Raw genomic sequence first — 17,277 nt, forward strand, 5'->3', positions numbered from 1 at the left:
TAAAAAGGAAAAAGGTATTAATACACTCAATATAATAAGATCATCGTGTGCCCTGATCAAAATTTGAACAGTTCCAATTTTCTCATGCCCCTTTCTGACTAATATTTGAGCCACCCTTTTCGGGTTTTCGACTCAAATCCCCTTTGATCTCAAGGCGCCCTTTGCGGGTTTTCACCTTGGCCTCTCCAAATCTTTTTTTTAGAAAGCAAAGCGCCCTTTGTGGGTTTTCACTTTGGTCCCCTTCTATCAAGTGAAGTATCTTTTAACGGAGTCTGCGTTTACGGGGTTTGGTAAACTTTTACCATCCTTCTCACTTAGGATCAAAGCTCCACTAGAAATGGCCTTTTTACGACATAATGACCCTCCCAATTTGGCATCCATTTTCCTCTAAAGTCCTTTTACATAGGAAGAATCTTTTTTAGCATCAAGTCTCCTTCACTAAATTCTCTGGGGCGAACCTTTTTATCATAGACTCGCATCATTCGTTTCTGGTACATTTACCCATGATGAATAGCTCTTAACCTCGTCTCTTCTATTAGGTTCAACTGATCATATCAAGATTGGACCCATTCGATTTCGTCCAACTGGAGTTCAGATAATAATCGTAGAGAGGGGATCTCAACTTCAATGGGTAATACTGCATCTATTCCATAAACTAGAGAAACATGTGTTGCCCCAGTAGAAGTTCTAACAGATGTTCGATAGGCAAGGAGAGAAAATGATAACTTCTCATGCCAATCTTTGTAAGTCTCAATCATTTTCCCCATAATTCTTTTAATATTCTTATTGGCCGCCTCCACTGCACCATTCATTTTTGGACGATACGGCGATGAGTTATGATGTTTGATCTTGTAGTGGCTGCAAACCTCAGCTATTGTGCTATTGTTCAAATTCAGTGCATTGTTGGATATGATTCTCTCAGGCATTCCATATCGACAAATGATCTCCTTTTTCAAGAATTTGCTGACTACTGACTTCGTGACATTTGCGTATGAAGCAGCTTCTACCCACTTGGTGAAGTAATCAATGACTACAAAGATGAAACGATGCCCATTAGAAGCCTTTAGTGATATCGGCCCAATAACATCCATACCCCACATGGAGAACGGCCATGGAGAGGTCATAACGTGAAGTGGCGAAGGGGGTGCATACATCTTGTCTCCATAAATCTGACATTTATGGCATCTCTTGGCGTAATCAATGCAATCCCTTTCCTTAGTGGACCAATAGTATCCAAATCTCATGATCTGTCTCGCCATGGTGAAACCGTTGGTGTGCGTCCCACAGATACCCTCACGGACTTCCTCCAAGATTTTCTTAGCTTCCACGGCATCCACACATCTTAACAGTACTTGATCTTTCCTTCTTTTGTATAGTACTTCCCCATCTAAGACATATTCAATTGCTAATCTTCTCAGAGTTCTCTTATCGTTCTCCGTTGCTTGACTAGGGTACTCCCGATTCTTCACATACTGTAGGATACTCTGATACCAAGGGTGGTCGTCTTTTCCCTCCTCCTCAGTATTGTAGCAATGAGCCGGGGTTTCATAGATACTCATCTGAATAGGCCTCATTACTTCATGTCTGTTCACCTGAATCATCGAAGCTAGAGTAGCCAATGTATCAGCCATTTGGTTTTCCTCTCGTGGGAGATAACTGAAAGTGATATCATCAAACTCATCAACCAACTCGAGGACCAGCCTTCTATAACTGATTAACTTAGGGTCTCTAGTTTCCCATTCCCCTTTAAGTTGGTATATCACCAACGCGGAATCCCCATATACTCTTAGCACTTTGATGTTCCGCTCGATGGCTGCACGAATGCCCATAATACATGCTTCATATTCTGCCATATTGTTTGTGCAATCAAAGTCCAACTTGCTAGCTACATGGTAATGATCTCCACTTGGGGATACCAAGACTGCCCCGATTCCATTACCTATAGCATTCGAAGCTCCGTCGAAATTTAACCTTCACTCATTATCTCTTTGAGGATTTTCTTCAGTGCTTGCCACATACATCAAATTCTCGTTTGGAAAGTCGAAGTTCAAAGGCTCATAATCCTCCAAGGCTCTGCTAGCCAGGAAATCAGCTATTGCACTCCCCTTTATGGCCTTCTGACTTACGTATACTATGTCAAATTCAGAGAGCAGGATTTGCCATCTAGCCATCCTCCCCTTTAAAGCAGTTGATTCCATCATATATTTTAAAGGATCCAACCTTGAAATCAACCATGTCGTATGATACAACATATACTGTCTTAGTCTTCGTGTTGCCCAGATTAAAGCACAACACAATTTCTCGATTGACGAATATCTCATTTCACAGCCAGTGAATTTCTTACTGAGATAATATATCACCCTTTCTTTCTTTCTCGTTTCATCATGTTGGCCCAATACACATCCCATGGAATTCTCGAACACCGTTAGATACAATATCAATGGCCTATCCGGACTTGGCGGTGATAATACGGGAGTATTAGCCAAATATTACTTTATCTTGTCAAAAGCCTGCTGACATTCCTTATCCCAATCACCCGAGTTATGCTTTTTTAAAAGACGGAATACTGGATCACATTTCTCCGTTAATTGTGCAATGAATCGAGCAATGTAATTCAATCTTCCTAGGAAACTTTGGACTTCTTTCTAAGTTCGCGGAGGAGGTAGGTCTCGTATTGCTTTTACTTTGTCAGGGTTCACCTTAATCCCCCTCTTACTAACTATGAAGCCTAATTGCTTCCCTGATCTGGATCCAAATGTGCATTTTACGGGGTTAAGCTTGAGCTGAAACTTCCTCAATCTCAAAAATAATCATTTCAAGACTTGAACATGCTCTTCTTCGGTTTTAGATTTGGCAATCATATCATCAACATAGACTTTGACCTCCTTATGCATCATGTCATGAAACAAGGTCACCATAACCCTTTGATATGTTGCTCCCGCATTCTTCAATCCGAAAGGCATTACTTTGTAACAAAATTTTCCCCATAAAGTAATGAATGTTGTTTTTCCCATATCCTTAGGGTGCATCTTTATTTGATTGTATCCAGAAAAGCCATCAATGAAAGAGAATAGTGAGTATCCCGCCGTATTGTCTACCAAAGTATCAATGTGAGGCAACGAAAAATTGTCTTTTGGACTAGCCTTATTTAAATCCCTGTAATCCACGCACATCCGTACCTTTCCATCTTTCTTGGGAATGGGGACAATGTTAGCTACCCAATCTGAATATTTGATCTCCTGTAAGAATCCAGCATTGAACTGCCTTTTGACCTCTTCTTTTATTTTTAGCACAACATCAGGTCTCATCCTCTTGAGCTTCTGCTGAACTGGTTTACAATTTTCTTTTATGGGCAGACGATGTACCGCAATGCTAGTACTTAGCCCGGGCATATCCTGGTATGACCATGCGAAAACATCTTTGAATTCTCGGAGCAATTCAATGAGGTCTTGTCTTGTCTTTGTGGTGATTTCAGTTCCAATTTTCACCTCTTTTCCCTCATCTAGGCTCACGATTTCTAATGATTCCCTATAAGGTAGGATCTGCTCATTCTCTTGTTCTACCATTCTCGACAAGTCTGGAGATATAACACAGTCTTCGTCATTTTTAAAGTCGTGAGACCCCTCTAAACACATGTCTTGCTCAAAAAGGAGCTCCGTGTTTGAGACAGCATCACTCATGTCATTGATATCTGAGGACCTATGAGGGCATATCAAAGAATATACCAAGAATATATAAATTTATGAATAACTATTTGTACAATAAGGTTATAAATGAAAGAATAATTTGCAGGACAATCAATTAATATTTACTTGTATGAAAGGTAAAATGAAAAAAGAATAATTGTTCGAAATGAATGTAAAGATGTATTTCATTAGAATAATGATGTTCAGGCTTAAGCCTCTTTCACAAAGGATTTTCCTATCATTTCCAGGCTAAAACAACAAGAATGTTCCGAGCATTACTCTGAATAAGCCCTAAATACTATAGGGATTTCTTCCGCAGTCCAGTTGTTTAGCTCGCTTCCAGGTTCGTAAGGGCAGATCTCTAGCAAGGCCCTTTTCTCAGATGATTCTACAGCATTGATATGGACATCTTTCAACATTTCTCCAATGTCTTCACTTCTGCGCACCCCACGTTCAGGATGAATAAATCCACCCGATACAAAAGATGTAAATATGTGGGGAAAGAACATAGGCTCCCACTTGACCTCTTTTCCGCTCAAACGTCCCCTTCTTCTCTCTTGTCTTTTTTTATCTCTTTCTTCTTCTGCTTCATGTCTGGCTTGTATCCTAAGCCATAACTATCAAACTTTTCCTTCAGCATCGGTGCTTCAATCTCTCCTTAAAGGTACTTTCCCAATCCTCTCCCGGGTGAAGCTCCTCTTCTAATCATCAATTGTAGCCCCATCTCCATGATCCTGGATATTTTCAGTACCGGAACTCTGCTTCCTTCAGCAATGAACATCGCATTCACAAATTCTAAAGACCGAAAAGAGCATTCCACTTCCTCATCATCAATCTCCACGTAAGGTGCATCACCAGTTACTATTGCGATGATATCTTCCTCCGCATTTATGGTTATCACCCGACCCTCTGATACTATTTTCACCTTCTGGTGTAGCGATGAAGGTACTGCCCCAGCTGAGTGTATCCATGGCCTTCCCAATAAACAGTTGTAGGAAGGCTTAATATCCATCACCAAGAAGTCCACATCATAAGTAATTGGGCCAATCCTTAACGGTACCTTAATTCTCCCCATAACCCTCTTTTTCGTTCCATCAAATGCCCTTACTATGCTCTGGCTCGCTTTCATGTGGGAACTGTCCACCGGTAACCGACTAAAAGTAGATAAAGGCAATACGTTCAGTGCAGATCTGTTATCAATCAGGATCCCCAGGAGTATGTACCCTTTGTATCGGGCAGTGACGTGCAGGGCTTTAGTGGAACCTCTTCCTCCAGATGGTATTTCATCATCACTGAAGAAGATAAAATTATCAGTATTTATATTGTTGGCCAACCGATCCAGCTTGTTCACCGAAATATCATCTGCCACATATGTTTTATTTAGTACTTTCAATAGTGCATTTCGATGTGCTTCTGAACTTAAGAGCAAAGCTAATATAGAAATACGGGCCAGCTGTTTGCGTAGCTGTTCCACAACGCTATACTCGCTATGTTACAAAAACTTCAAAAATTCCTTTGCCTCCTCCTCTTTTACTGGTTCATTAACCAATGGCTCAACTTCCACAGCCTTCCCCTTCTTCTGCTCCTTCTTCCAATTCTCTTCTCTTGACAATTCTGCCTGAACGTCATATCGCTTCCCGTTACGTGTGTAAGAACCTATTTCCTGATTTTTTTCTGCTTCTTTTCCCAAATTGTCACGTTACAACCATAATTCCATGGAACCATTTTGTTATCCTTGAATGGAAATTTTGATGGTTTTTGGATTATAATTTTTGGTGTCATCTGGACCCTAGACTCATTGCTCCGAGGGCATGAAATGATGACCACATGATGACTTGTTTCCTTAGTATTCATTGCTAACTCTGATGCGCAAATATTTATTTTATCCCCTACTCCTTCATAAAACCTCATCTCCTTATTATCCATCATGCTTTGAACCAGAGCCTTAAATCCTTCACATTCTTGAATCTCATGTCCTACCTCACGGTGGAATTCACAATAGCTTTTGGTCTCATACCTTTCTTCAGAACCTGAAATAACTAGTCCCCTCTTCGCCATCTCTCTCCAAACCCATTTCAACGGGGTTTTTACTTCAGCAATGTCGTTCTTGACTTCTTTTCCTCTTTTTTCGCTTATCATATTCACTCCCTTATCAGCATGATTAGGCAATAGATTTTCTGTGTTAGGTGAGTCGTCAAATTTGACAACACCCATGCTGATGAGTCTCTCAACTACCTTCTTGAGAGCCATGCAATTCTCTATTGAATGCCCAGTAATTCCTGCATGATAATCACACTGTGCATTCATATCATACCATTTAGGATACGGGGGTTGCAAAGGGCTTAAGTAAAAGGGAGAGGCAACGTGTGCATTGAACAACTTCTGATACAACTCCTTGTATGACATCGAAATCGATGTGAACTGGGCTTCTCAAGACTGCCTTACGCTGATTCTTGTCTTCTTGAACCACGTTGACAGTGCAAACAACCTTTCTTGGTTGACTCACTGTAACCGACTTGTTGTATGCTTTTACGTTGTTTACTTCATTTTCCTTTCTTCTCGAGGCTGACCTTTTGTTGCTCTCTCTTGCTTCTATCTTCTCGTTTCTTATGGCATTCTCAATCATTTTGCCATTCATTACTATATCTGAGAAACTTTTGGTTGCACTTCCCAGCATGTGCGTGATGAACGGGGCTTTTAAGGTATTGATAAAGAGCATTGTAGTTTCTCTTTCTAGGAGCGGTGGTTGAACTTGAATAGCAACTTCCCTTCATCTTTGTGTGTACTACCTGAAACTCTCACTTGGTTTCGTCTCCATGTTCTGTAACGTAATTCTATCAGGGGTCATACCCGTTACATGGCTGTACTGCTTCATGAATACCTATGCTAGGTCCCTCCACGAACCAATTTTGGTACGACTCAACTGATTGTACCATTTAGATGCTGCCCCTACCAAACTGTCTTGAAAACAGTGGATTAACAACTGATCGTTATTAACGTAGCCAGTCATCCTTCTACAGAACATAGTGATGTGGGCCTCGGGGCAGCTAGTTCTATTATATTTCTCGAATTCAGGCATTTTGAATTTGGGAGGCAGTACCAAATCGGGGACTAAGCTTAGATCTTTAGCGTCGATTCCCTGATTACTATCAGCGCTTTCCAAGGCTTTGAATTTTTCCTCCAACCACCTATACCTATCCTCCCATTGTTTTGGCAATTCTGCACTTGTTCTTCCTTCTTTAGCTGTTTCATCTAAATCCGGAACATAAGGATTGATTGGGTTTTCTCCCGGGTTTAAACTCGATCGTCCTTGAAATATTGTGGCACCAGCTTGTAATTGTTGCAGCCTAATTGTGACAGACTGTCCTCTCGGGTATATTTCAGTTTGGGTTCGTACATTTGGTGGAGTGAAACCCGGAGGATATAATGAATCCTCACTACCCTCTCCATTATCGGCCATAGGGCCCTTTCCTTTATCTACTCCTCCCGTCAATAGATGGGTCAATTCAGCCATGACATCTTTTTGAGCTTTGATCATTTTTCTATCATGTCCTCTTGAATTTTATCTAGTCGCTCTTGCATTTGTGCTTGCAAGCGTTCTTGCATATCCCTTTGCATTTGCTCCAATTTCTTTAATCTTTGGTCCATTTCCTTAGTTTTCTGTCGAGTACCGTATTGATGCTTAATTGGTGAGCCTTTGTCAGTTTCTAGGTTAACTGTAATGATTTTAACCAATTAGGGTCGTTTGGTGGACTTTAATGCATATGATGCAGTGTAATGCAATGCATGAATGCAAAAAGGCGTCGATTCTGATTCAATTTCATTTAGGAAACTTTACTAGAGAACAAAATTCTTTACATAAAACATGTTACATATATGCTCTTGCCCTAATGCTCAGAACTTTAATTTTCCTAAGTAATGAGGTTAATTCCTGTCGTCGACTTGATTCCAGCTCATGTTTTATGCTCAGTGCGTCGGCTTGTACCATCAAAGTCTGCAGGTGATTAGCTACCTCCCGGATTTGAACCACGGCCTCTCCCATGATACGATCCCTATTCTCAACTTGACTCTGAAGGTGATAAAGCTGCTCACTCTGACGACTTTCATTGGTTTCCAAGTACTCAGTCCGGATCTCGCAACTTCGCAATGTCGACTCCAACTCCTCTATTCTTCCTTTCATTTCTTCGATCTTGCTTAAGCTCACCCTCAACTCCATTGCCGAATTTCGACTTTGATACTGATGAAGAGATCTTTCTAACTCAGTCACCTTGTCTTTTAGTTCGCATTTTTCCTTTCAGTTTTCTGATAAACTCTTTTCTAAAGCTCCGTTTCACGTTTGGACTTCTCAAAAATTCTTTTCCCATCCATCAGCCTTGACCTTTTCTTCCCGAATCTCTTGACGCCATTGTTTTGAAGTTTTTCCTAACCCAGCAGTTCTTATCGACAACCTCAACTTCTTATAGTTCGTCTTCAAACTGTCCAGGTCCTCATCGGCCTTGTTCTTACCTTTTCTTAATTTCTCAGTCTCTAACTTTTGAACATCCACATCTAATCCCAAGTGCATCTTTTTTTCTTCCAACTGCTCAATCTTCTTTTAAAGCTCTGCATTCCTCTTTTCAAAATCTTGTTTCATAATTTCCAATTCGGGGGGAACAACTCGCAAATGTTCCTCTATCGATTGACTATCTCCTTGACCTGACTTTGGGATGCTATCATTGATCCTTCTAACCCACCATTCATTATATTCAGGAGTCGTGGTTGGGCCTACGACTAATCTCTTCATCCGTCGGGTTTGGTCCCATGCCTTTGTTACCTCTCGGATATTCTTTTTATAACCATCGTCTTTATATGAGAATTCAAACTCAGCTAGGCCTTGGGTTGCAGGTATAAACTGTCTTGACCTATACTGCCTTAGCACCATCAATGGAGCATAACCAACATCTCCCCAAATTCCAAGTAATGGGACCCAATCAAAATTACCACATCGATACAAGATCTCATCCGGAAGTAACCACGGGGCCCTCCACTCAATGTCCTCCTTCTGAAGATTCTGAAGAATGGCCAACCATTTCTCTTCGGAGATATCATCTCTCCTTGGTGTAGCTGCTATCTCTCTTAATGGCGAATAGTTTCCGGAGAAGACTCGATACGAAACCTTATCAACCTTTCAAAAATGCCTGTGGAACCATGCAAGAAAAAGTTGCGCACATCCGTTGAATCTATCTTCACCTGTCCTTCTACACGCATTTAGTGACCTGAAGGTTTCTGCCAGAATGGCCAGGACTGGTGTAACCATCTTTTCAAGTCGGTCAAAGAGGTCTGAGGTGGCTTCATCTACGTGCCCTAGTGCCTTAGGAAAAATTACTAGCCCATAAATGCTTAGAGCAAAAACGTCGACCTTTTTCCTTGTATCAGGGTGTGCCAAAATCAGCTCTTGCAGGCTTTTCCAAGGGATGCATCTGCTTTCCCCCTTCTGCTTGATCCGTACCGTGACCCACTGCTCCCCCATTCCGGTGATGTTCATCAACTTCTTCACAAAGGTTGGGACATTTACGGCTCTAGAGTAGACTTTATCAACCTGGATCCTCGGGCAACGAAGCAAAGCTGTATACTCTTCTATAGTGGGTACTAAATCAAACCTTCCAAAGGTCAAGCAACTATATGCGGGGTTCCAATACTGAACGAAAGACCGAAACAAATACTCATCTACCTTAATGTCGAGTAGATATGGAAAATCCTCGTAACTAGAGTTGAACAGCTGCTTAGTTTCGTCATTCCAATGATCCCATATTATCTTTAATTCCTGAAGGCTATTTTGCGTCACACTAATGCAGGTGTAGTCCCATAACTCCGACATATACCCCTCGGCTAGACTATCTCCTTTTTCTGATTGTGCTTTCTCTGACCACACATGGACAGCAGCATTGTCCTCTACTTTATCAAGAAATCCGTTCTCCATGCCAAGCTTTCTAATTTAGTAATCGATCCTGAATCTACACTCTTTTGTATATGGAATGACATGCAATCAAAGCAAACAAAACTACACATTAGCACAACATAGAAACTCAACTTCGAGCAAGTAAAAAGCATTAAACACCTATATGGGTAACTGCTAGGGTTTCTGCAATATAATCAAAGGTGGGCTCTTAGGGTTTTCTATATGCGATTTAGTTCTAGGGTTAAGGTACCCGAACCAGCAGATTCCTCGATCCTCACCCATTATAGGCTCATACGGACCGAGTTCGGTTCAGGGGAACACATTTCCCTATGGCTACACGGAGATAAAAATCTCACGAAGACATATGTACGGATGTATCCCGGAAGCGATCCATTATCCTGGACGGAGGTGAAAACCTCACGAAGGACTAGTTTCTAACTCCCACTTAAGAGGGCAAGACTAACAGTCTTATGCAATATGATGTCAAAGTATAAAACAACAATTATACAAACAAATGCAAAGAGAGGATCGTAATTTTTCCGAATCAAATTTTTAATTTTCGATAATAAGACAAAAAACAATCAATTTTATGGCTTGACTCTCTAAATGGTCCCCAGCAGAGTCGCCAAGCTGTCGAAACCATTTTTTGAAAAATCAAAATTTAGTTATCGACTTATTCAAAATGAAAATTTGGGGGAGTCGCCACCGATCTTTTATTGAGGTGTGATCGGATCACATTGAAAATAATTTTAGGTCTGCGAATTTGAGAAAACAAGTTCGGAAGTCGGTTACGCACAAGGAAGGGCTAACACCCTCGTGACGCCCCAAAATTGGTACTGAATCGAATGTTTAATGTCTTAATATTGAGATTTTGAAAAGATTTTAAAATACAATCCTTATTATTTTTATTAATTTTTGCAAAAGATGCTTGGATAAATCGATATGAATGCTAAAGACCATTTTATCTCGGAGTAATAAAATGTCATACCCAATGCATTAGGACACTACATTTTTAGTCTTCGAGAACAAGCTTGCCTTTTGCTTTTCAAAATTTTTGAAGTTTAGAAGGGATATTCAATTGCTTGAAATCAGGTAAAAAGTCGAAACCCAATACGTTAGAGCACGATTCCTTAAGATTTCTAGCATTGAATATAACCCCTATTATTATTATTTTTTAAAAAACCTCCTTTCGAGAAAATGGCATGTCGCATCCAATACATTAGGACACGTAGTGTCAAATTCCGAGAATGAGTTTTTATTTACGCGTCTTGGTTATAGAAAATTTTTGATTATTTAGATTCAACGAGAAAAATTAGAACCCAACGCGTTAGGGCCCCGTTTTCTCAAGAATTCCAAATGTCGAGGGTTGCGTTATTTTGAAAGCTTTTGCGTGAAATGAATTTGGCATTCGTAATCTTTCAAATGTATGATAAAAAACGATTACATGATGTGAAATGATAATCCAAAAATTAATACATGTGCTAATACGTAACCTAACTTCGAAATATGAACAATCAATATTGCATACATAAGAACCTCTAATTTATATCCTATTGTGCAAACATTCAAAGAATGACGAATATAAAACAATCAAAACGAAATAAACCAACGCATGTAGTCATACACCTTTTGAAATAACCTAATAAACATGAAAGAAGGAAAAATCAAAAGCTAAAGAAGTGTACATATGAAGGTTTTTTAACGATGAATTTTGCAAATAAGATAGGTTGTATCGAATAAATGAATCACATATATGATTTTTAAAACAACAAGACAAAACAAATCTAACAATGTAACATACAATAAACTTAAACTATCAACAAAATACATTAAATTTCCAAAACAACGACACCTAAAATTTTCAACTTAGAACCATGATGCGCATGCAATAAAAAATATGAGAAAAAAATTCAATCACCAAATAACATTAGATATAAATAGATGTATCAAAAAAATATTAAATAATTAAGTAAATTCAAATGCCTTTAAAATAATAGGGATTAAAATGAGCTAGGAGTGTAATCTAAGGAAGGAAATAAAAAATGTAGTAAATAGAGGGATCAAATGACGCACGCGAATGACTTGGAGGGATCAGGTGGGAAATAATTCTCGTACCTCCAAAACGCGGCGTTTAATATGGACCCAGATGAAACAAAGATGAAATAAAATGCGAAATTTACTAATAAAAAAATGATTTGAAAGCGGTGTGACATAAGGCGGACTGATTGCGCAAATAACCCTACCGAAGCCTCAACGCGCGGATCTTAGCCGCGTCCGGGCCGGGTCATCGGGTTAAGTAGTCAGACGGCTCCGTTTTGAAACGTTTTATTAAAATAAAACAGAGTAAAAAAAGGGGAACCCTAACAGCACCTTAAAACAATTTCTTAAAAGCTAAGACTCTCCCTCTCCCTCGGCGCCGCTCAACCGTTCATCGTCCCACCAGAGGCTCTCCAGACCGTGCCCTAAGCTCCGATGACCACGGAGGAAGAGCAATCAGTCCAACATGAGGTACGCCCTCCTACAATTATCTCTTTTAAAGATGCCCGATAAAATCCCAAAATCAAAACGAAACTCAGAGAAAGAGTTGAACTACAAACAAAATAAAAAATCAACTCGGAAATACCTTTTGGTGCTTTTTTGATTTTTTTGTATTCTGATCTTTGTATATTTTTTGTTATTTTTTTTCATCTCGTTACAACATGGACTTGGTCCCCTTTTTTATAGCTTCTATTTACAGAATAGAATAAAAATAAAATAAAATAAAAGAAATCCAAACAAATCCCCTTTGCTCTGTCGTCCTTGCTTTTTCTCTCTGCCCCCTCTCGCTTGGTGTCTGTTTTTGCTGCTTTTTGTGTGCGTCTCTTGCAGTGCAGGCGCAGGTGCAGATGCTGCACGTCACGGAGGCTAAGCAGCGTCTGAGTAGCAGACGTGGCACCATGCACATGGGGAGAGGCGCGAGTGGCAATGGCGCAGGAGGCTTCTGCTGCTAGGGTTTTCGGCGCTTGAGGCTGGTTCAGGTTTTGGGCTTCTGTAATCGGGCTAGGGACTTGGGCCTTTGTAATTAGAAATTGGGCTTATTATATTGGGTTGTAACTAGACTGTGGACCTTTAATTTTTAATTTGGTTTTATTTTATTTATTTTTTTATTTGGTTTATTTCACTAATGGGCCGGGCAAATTGGGCATATTACAATAAGCACCCCTGTTGTTGGCCCTGGGCTTGTCTGAAATATGTTGGTTTGTTGTACCATACTGACAAAGCTTCAATGCTAGACGAAGTGATTGAATACCTGAAACAACTACAAGCACAAGTTCAAATAATGAGCAACATGAACGTGCCACAAATGATTTACCAATTACAATGCAACAACTCCAAATGTCAACGATGGCCTCGATGGGGCTGAGCACGGGAGTCTTGGACATGAGCACCATACGCCAGCCAAATATCCCCGTCATTTCTCCAGTTCTTCCTAATCCTAATTTTATGATTATGACTTCTTGGGATGACTCTGATGACCGGCCACATGCTGCCACAGCAGCTCCCTAATGCCAGGCTCCCTCTCCACATTCCCGGGGGGCCACTCACAGGTAACATTTGTTTTCCGTTCATATAGTTGGTGATGATTATTATAGTGCTGTTCCACTTGAGCTATTAACTTGAATGACAAGGCTCTAGGCTCTAGCACGTTGGTCTTGTTATTGAACCACAAAGATAGATCAGTGAATTGGTCATCAATCTTGTCATTAATTACTTATATCGGTTAATATGTTCCATTAAGGAAAGAATAGGCAACATTCAGTTTTTTACAGTCAGCACATGATAGAATATATGTTTACATTCAAAATTGAATTTGCTTTTTTTAAAGATAAATATTCAAGTTTGCAGTCAATGACCAAGGATGCTTATAGCCGCATGGCCGCCTTGTATCAGCAGATCCAACAACCCTTGGGCTTCTAGTTCTAAGAACCAGCTTCGTTTTTATACACAGAAAGCCTGAACAGGGTTTTAATTCTTACATTTGCAAAGGTTTTGGTATGATTTAGTTCATGTAGTTATTTATCTTCTGAATTACAAGCTGGTAGGTGGTAAGTTTGCTGAAATTATTCTCTTTGTCCTATGCAATATATATCATGGTTTAATTTAGTGTTAAAACATAAACCTGGAGAATTCAAGCACTAATGATGAAGGAAGCTTGTCTGCAAGCCACGATCAAAACTTTTTCAGACAAGGCATATTACCATAGCTAATAGAAACTCAAACTTGACCATTGGATGGCTTCGACTACCTTTAATGTAATGTAATGTAATGGCGGATGTTCAATGAATGAGTTAACGTGTAATGTTGATGAAAAGATGAGCATTTAAATGGTTGGCATCCTACGTTTTACTGCTTCTGTAAGTTCTTTTTTTGTTTTATAATGCAACACAATTGAAGGAGCGGTACCAGATGTCGATGATATGTGTGCGTGTGCCAAAAGATGCAAATCGTTCTTTTGTAAAATTCAATTATTGGATCCAACCATGAACCATTGGAATCTTGCAACTCTCAGAAGAATTTCCAGCTGATCCCAACAGAGTTCATCGTTATCAAACAGGCTTGTTGAAGTGCCTTTTTCCTTTAAAGAAAAGATTTCATGGCTATTGTTCCTTAGTTCATCAAAAGGAAAGCTCGTGGGATGGAAAGATCATATCATGCCTGTCGTATGGATCATATTCATCTTTGCTACATAATCTCTGGACCTCAGCTCGTTTTGAAGTAACTAGTCATTGCATAATACATTACCTTTTATCATTTTTCTTTGCCTTATATAATTATATAAGTAAATTACTTGCATATACACTGAGCCCTTAAAATATTAATTTTCATGTAAACCCTTGACCATCCGTTAACTTCACCATGTGGCACATTAAGATGTGCTACCTGGTATGATAATTTCCTTATATTTATTTAAAAATTGTAAAAGTATAAAATATAAAAATTTAGAACCGCACTATTTTTAAAAAAATTAGAATTTTTAAACCTTGTAAAAATATAAATAATAGAAAAATATTTAAAATTTAAAATTTAAAATTTAAAATTTAAAATAATTATAAAAATATTAAACCTTATTAAAAATAATATAAAAATTAAAAAAATTAAAGAATTTAAAATTATGTAAAAAGAGTTTGCATAAGTTGCTAACATGCCTCATAAAAAGTTGATCGTTAAGAGAAAGAACCAGAATTGGATTAAGGACTAAGGGGAGAGATTCAAGTTCCCCAATGACGGCACCATGTTCCCACTCAGCGTTGATGCTTATATTGATAATATCGACAAGTTGATCAATCTCAAAGATGGATTCATAAAAAATGTAATTTGTTATATTTTTATAAATTCTATATAATTTTTTTGTAAAATTATAAATTTTGTAGTTTTTGAAAAATTATAAAAAAATCAAGTGCAATTTTTTTTTTAAAATTTTAATTTTTTTTAAATTTTAAATAAATTTTGCAAAAAAAAATATAATTTGATAGTTTCTGAAAATTCTAATTTTTAAAATTTTCAAAATTCTATTTTTAAAGAATTTTTAAGCAATTTAAAGAGAAATTACCAAATTTCATCATGCGGCACAACCCCGACATGTCATGTAGTGGAGTTATGGATATGAGTTGCTTACATGAAAATTAATTTTTCAATAGATTAATTGATTGCTTATATTTGATTAAGTATTTAATTGAGTATTATATAAAAAGCTTTTTTCTTTTTTTCTTTTTCAAACTAAAAATGAAAAACGTAAAGGTTACTAGGCGTGGATACCCAACTCAAATGCCTTTGTATGTGATGGGTTTAGTGTCATGGTGTTTGATTGGAGGAGATATATGATTATTGTTTTTTCAGTACTCTTCATATTTTCTTGGTAATTTAAGTATGTCTTTGAATGTTTTTTATGTGAAGGTTGATATCGATAAAAAATTTTCAAACGACACTAACTTGTCCCCGATAAGGTCGAAATGTTTTTCTAGCTAGCCCTTGGAAGCAAAATGGCCACGTATGAAAAATAAATATTATCAATGTTCAATTGGCTGCTTGTCCCCTAAGCATGGATTGTATTGAAATCATTGATCACCTGTTTTTTACATGTTATTTATCTTGGAAAATCCGGTCCATATCTTTCCAAGCATGGGGTTGTCAATATGTCACTTCGAGTTCAATGGTTCCCTTCTTTATGACATGGCATAATGCTCCTCATCCTATTAGGAAGGAGATGCTAAATGGTTTAAGATGGGTAGGTCTAGAACTATCATATGAAGAGTTGCAATATCTCCTAGAAGAGCTGGCAGTTGATAGAAATAAATATGGGTGAGAAAAGTTGAATTGTGTGTCAATTATAAAGATCAAAAAGTTGATTCTTGAGTTAAACATGAAGTTACCATCCATGTTGATCATGAATAAAAAATTTCAACCACTATGAATACCCTATCAAAGTTTCGTGGAAAAGATTTTGTTGTTCCATAAATTACAACTCATCTTTACAAGTTTGTTGATGGTGTAGAACCTCGTCTCATCCTCTTATATCAACTTGATACAAATTGGTAGGAGAATGGAGTAAGAGGTAGCTTGAGAATGAAGTAAAAGGCAGTAATGATGCTATTATAATGCTACTGACCTTTTGTTGTTTCTATTGGTTCTCTTTTGCTAGGATCTTAATATTTCTATTTTGGTTGATTTATAGTGATTGCTTTCATGTATTGATTTTTAGTAGTGTACCATCTAAGGGGGAGATGAACTTTGTTTTTGTCAATTAAGATGAATTGAATATTGCTGTAACATTCTATACCCGACCTGATCGCCGAGTTAAGGCACCAAGATGTCACATTCGTTGCTGGAGGAACTATTGAAAATTTTAGATCAATTTATCATATTATTTAATTAATATAGATCATTAACTCAATTTTAATAATAATTGAATTTACGACAGAACTAATAACGAGTTAAAGAAACTCATTAAAACATCCACAATTGATCAAAGACCAAATTGTAAAGTTTATAAAAAATTTCTGAACTGTTGTCGCGACGTTGGGGGTTCCACATCATGACATGGCGAACTTGTCGTCGTGACGTCGTCTCCATTTTCCTACAAGTTCCACACTTTATTTATTTATTTATTTTTAATTTATTTCATTACCTAAACTGTATCCAGATGTCATAACCGTCACTTCATTTTACATATCATTCACTTACATCTATTTCTAATCTCAAGTCCTCATAAAACATGATATTCAATCAAAGATAAAAATTTTATAAAATTAACACAAATATTAAAGTTTTACAAATAAGACCATTGGAGGACTTGCACTTTCAAAAGTACCCACTTTATGTATATTTTATATTTATTTCTAAATTTTTCCAATCAATTTAATTCTTCATAAAATTTTAACAAAGATTTCAATATCACATCAATTAACAATTATTCACTTATTATTTTATCAATTCGTTTAAACATACTCACATGTATTAATCATTCCATCACTTACAACCATTTCAAAACATTTCAAATTTATCTACTATATATATATATATATATATATATATATATATATATATATATATATATATATATCCTCCTCCTCCTCTCATTTCACATCCTTTATGTATATATTTATTAGAATCTTT

General features: G+C 37.8%; 2 protein-coding genes across 2 annotated transcripts; both read right to left on the reverse strand.

Annotated features, from left to right (window-relative positions):
* Positions 1–1,973: 1,973 nt before the first annotated feature.
* On the reverse strand, positions 1,974–6,363 carry LOC105762890 (uncharacterized). The gene is made up of 7 exons (XM_052633901.1): positions 6,051–6,363; positions 5,409–5,965; positions 5,206–5,304; positions 4,355–5,151; positions 3,966–4,124; positions 3,180–3,699; positions 1,974–2,117 (listed from the first exon to the last, which is right to left on the reverse strand). Exons 1-7 carry the CDS (start codon positions 6,361–6,363, stop codon positions 1,974–1,976), a joined length of 2,589 nt encoding a protein of 862 aa, XP_052489861.1.
* A 1,917-nt stretch (positions 6,364–8,280) lies between these two features.
* Positions 8,281–9,645, reverse strand: LOC105762884 (uncharacterized). Its single transcript, XM_012580840.1, has 2 exons — positions 8,916–9,645; positions 8,281–8,828 (listed from the first exon to the last, which is right to left on the reverse strand). Exons 1-2 carry the CDS (start codon positions 9,643–9,645, stop codon positions 8,281–8,283), a joined length of 1,278 nt encoding a protein of 425 aa, XP_012436294.1.
* Positions 9,646–17,277: the final 7,632 nt, after the last annotated feature.

This window comes from Gossypium raimondii, chromosome 7 (genome assembly GCF_025698545.1).
Source record: "Gossypium raimondii isolate GPD5lz chromosome 7, ASM2569854v1, whole genome shotgun sequence".
NCBI classification, from domain to species: Eukaryota; Viridiplantae; Streptophyta; class Magnoliopsida; order Malvales; family Malvaceae; genus Gossypium; species Gossypium raimondii.

Bases quoted from the DNA above. Each gene is read 5' to 3' on its own strand.
- LOC105762890 (XM_052633901.1), bottom strand. From the start codon at position 6,363: ATGCTGGGAAGTGCAACCAAAAGTTTCTCAGATATAGTAATGAATGGC. The intron at 5,152-5,205 runs GCAAAGGAATTT...GTTGTGGAACAG, and splicing joins AACCAGTAAAAGAGGAGGAG to CTACGCAAACAGCTGGCCCG. The intron at 2,118-3,179 runs GTACGGATGTGC...TACGTAAGTCAG, and splicing joins TTCCCAAGAAAGATGGAAAG to AAGGCCATAAAGGGGAGTGC.
- LOC105762884 (XM_012580840.1), bottom strand. From the start codon at position 9,645: ATGGAGAACGGATTTCTTGATAAAGTAGAGGACAATGCTGCTGTCCAT. The intron at 8,829-8,915 runs GTGAAGATAGAT...TTTCGTATCGAG, and splicing joins AAATGCGTGTAGAAGGACAG to TCTTCTCCGGAAACTATTCG.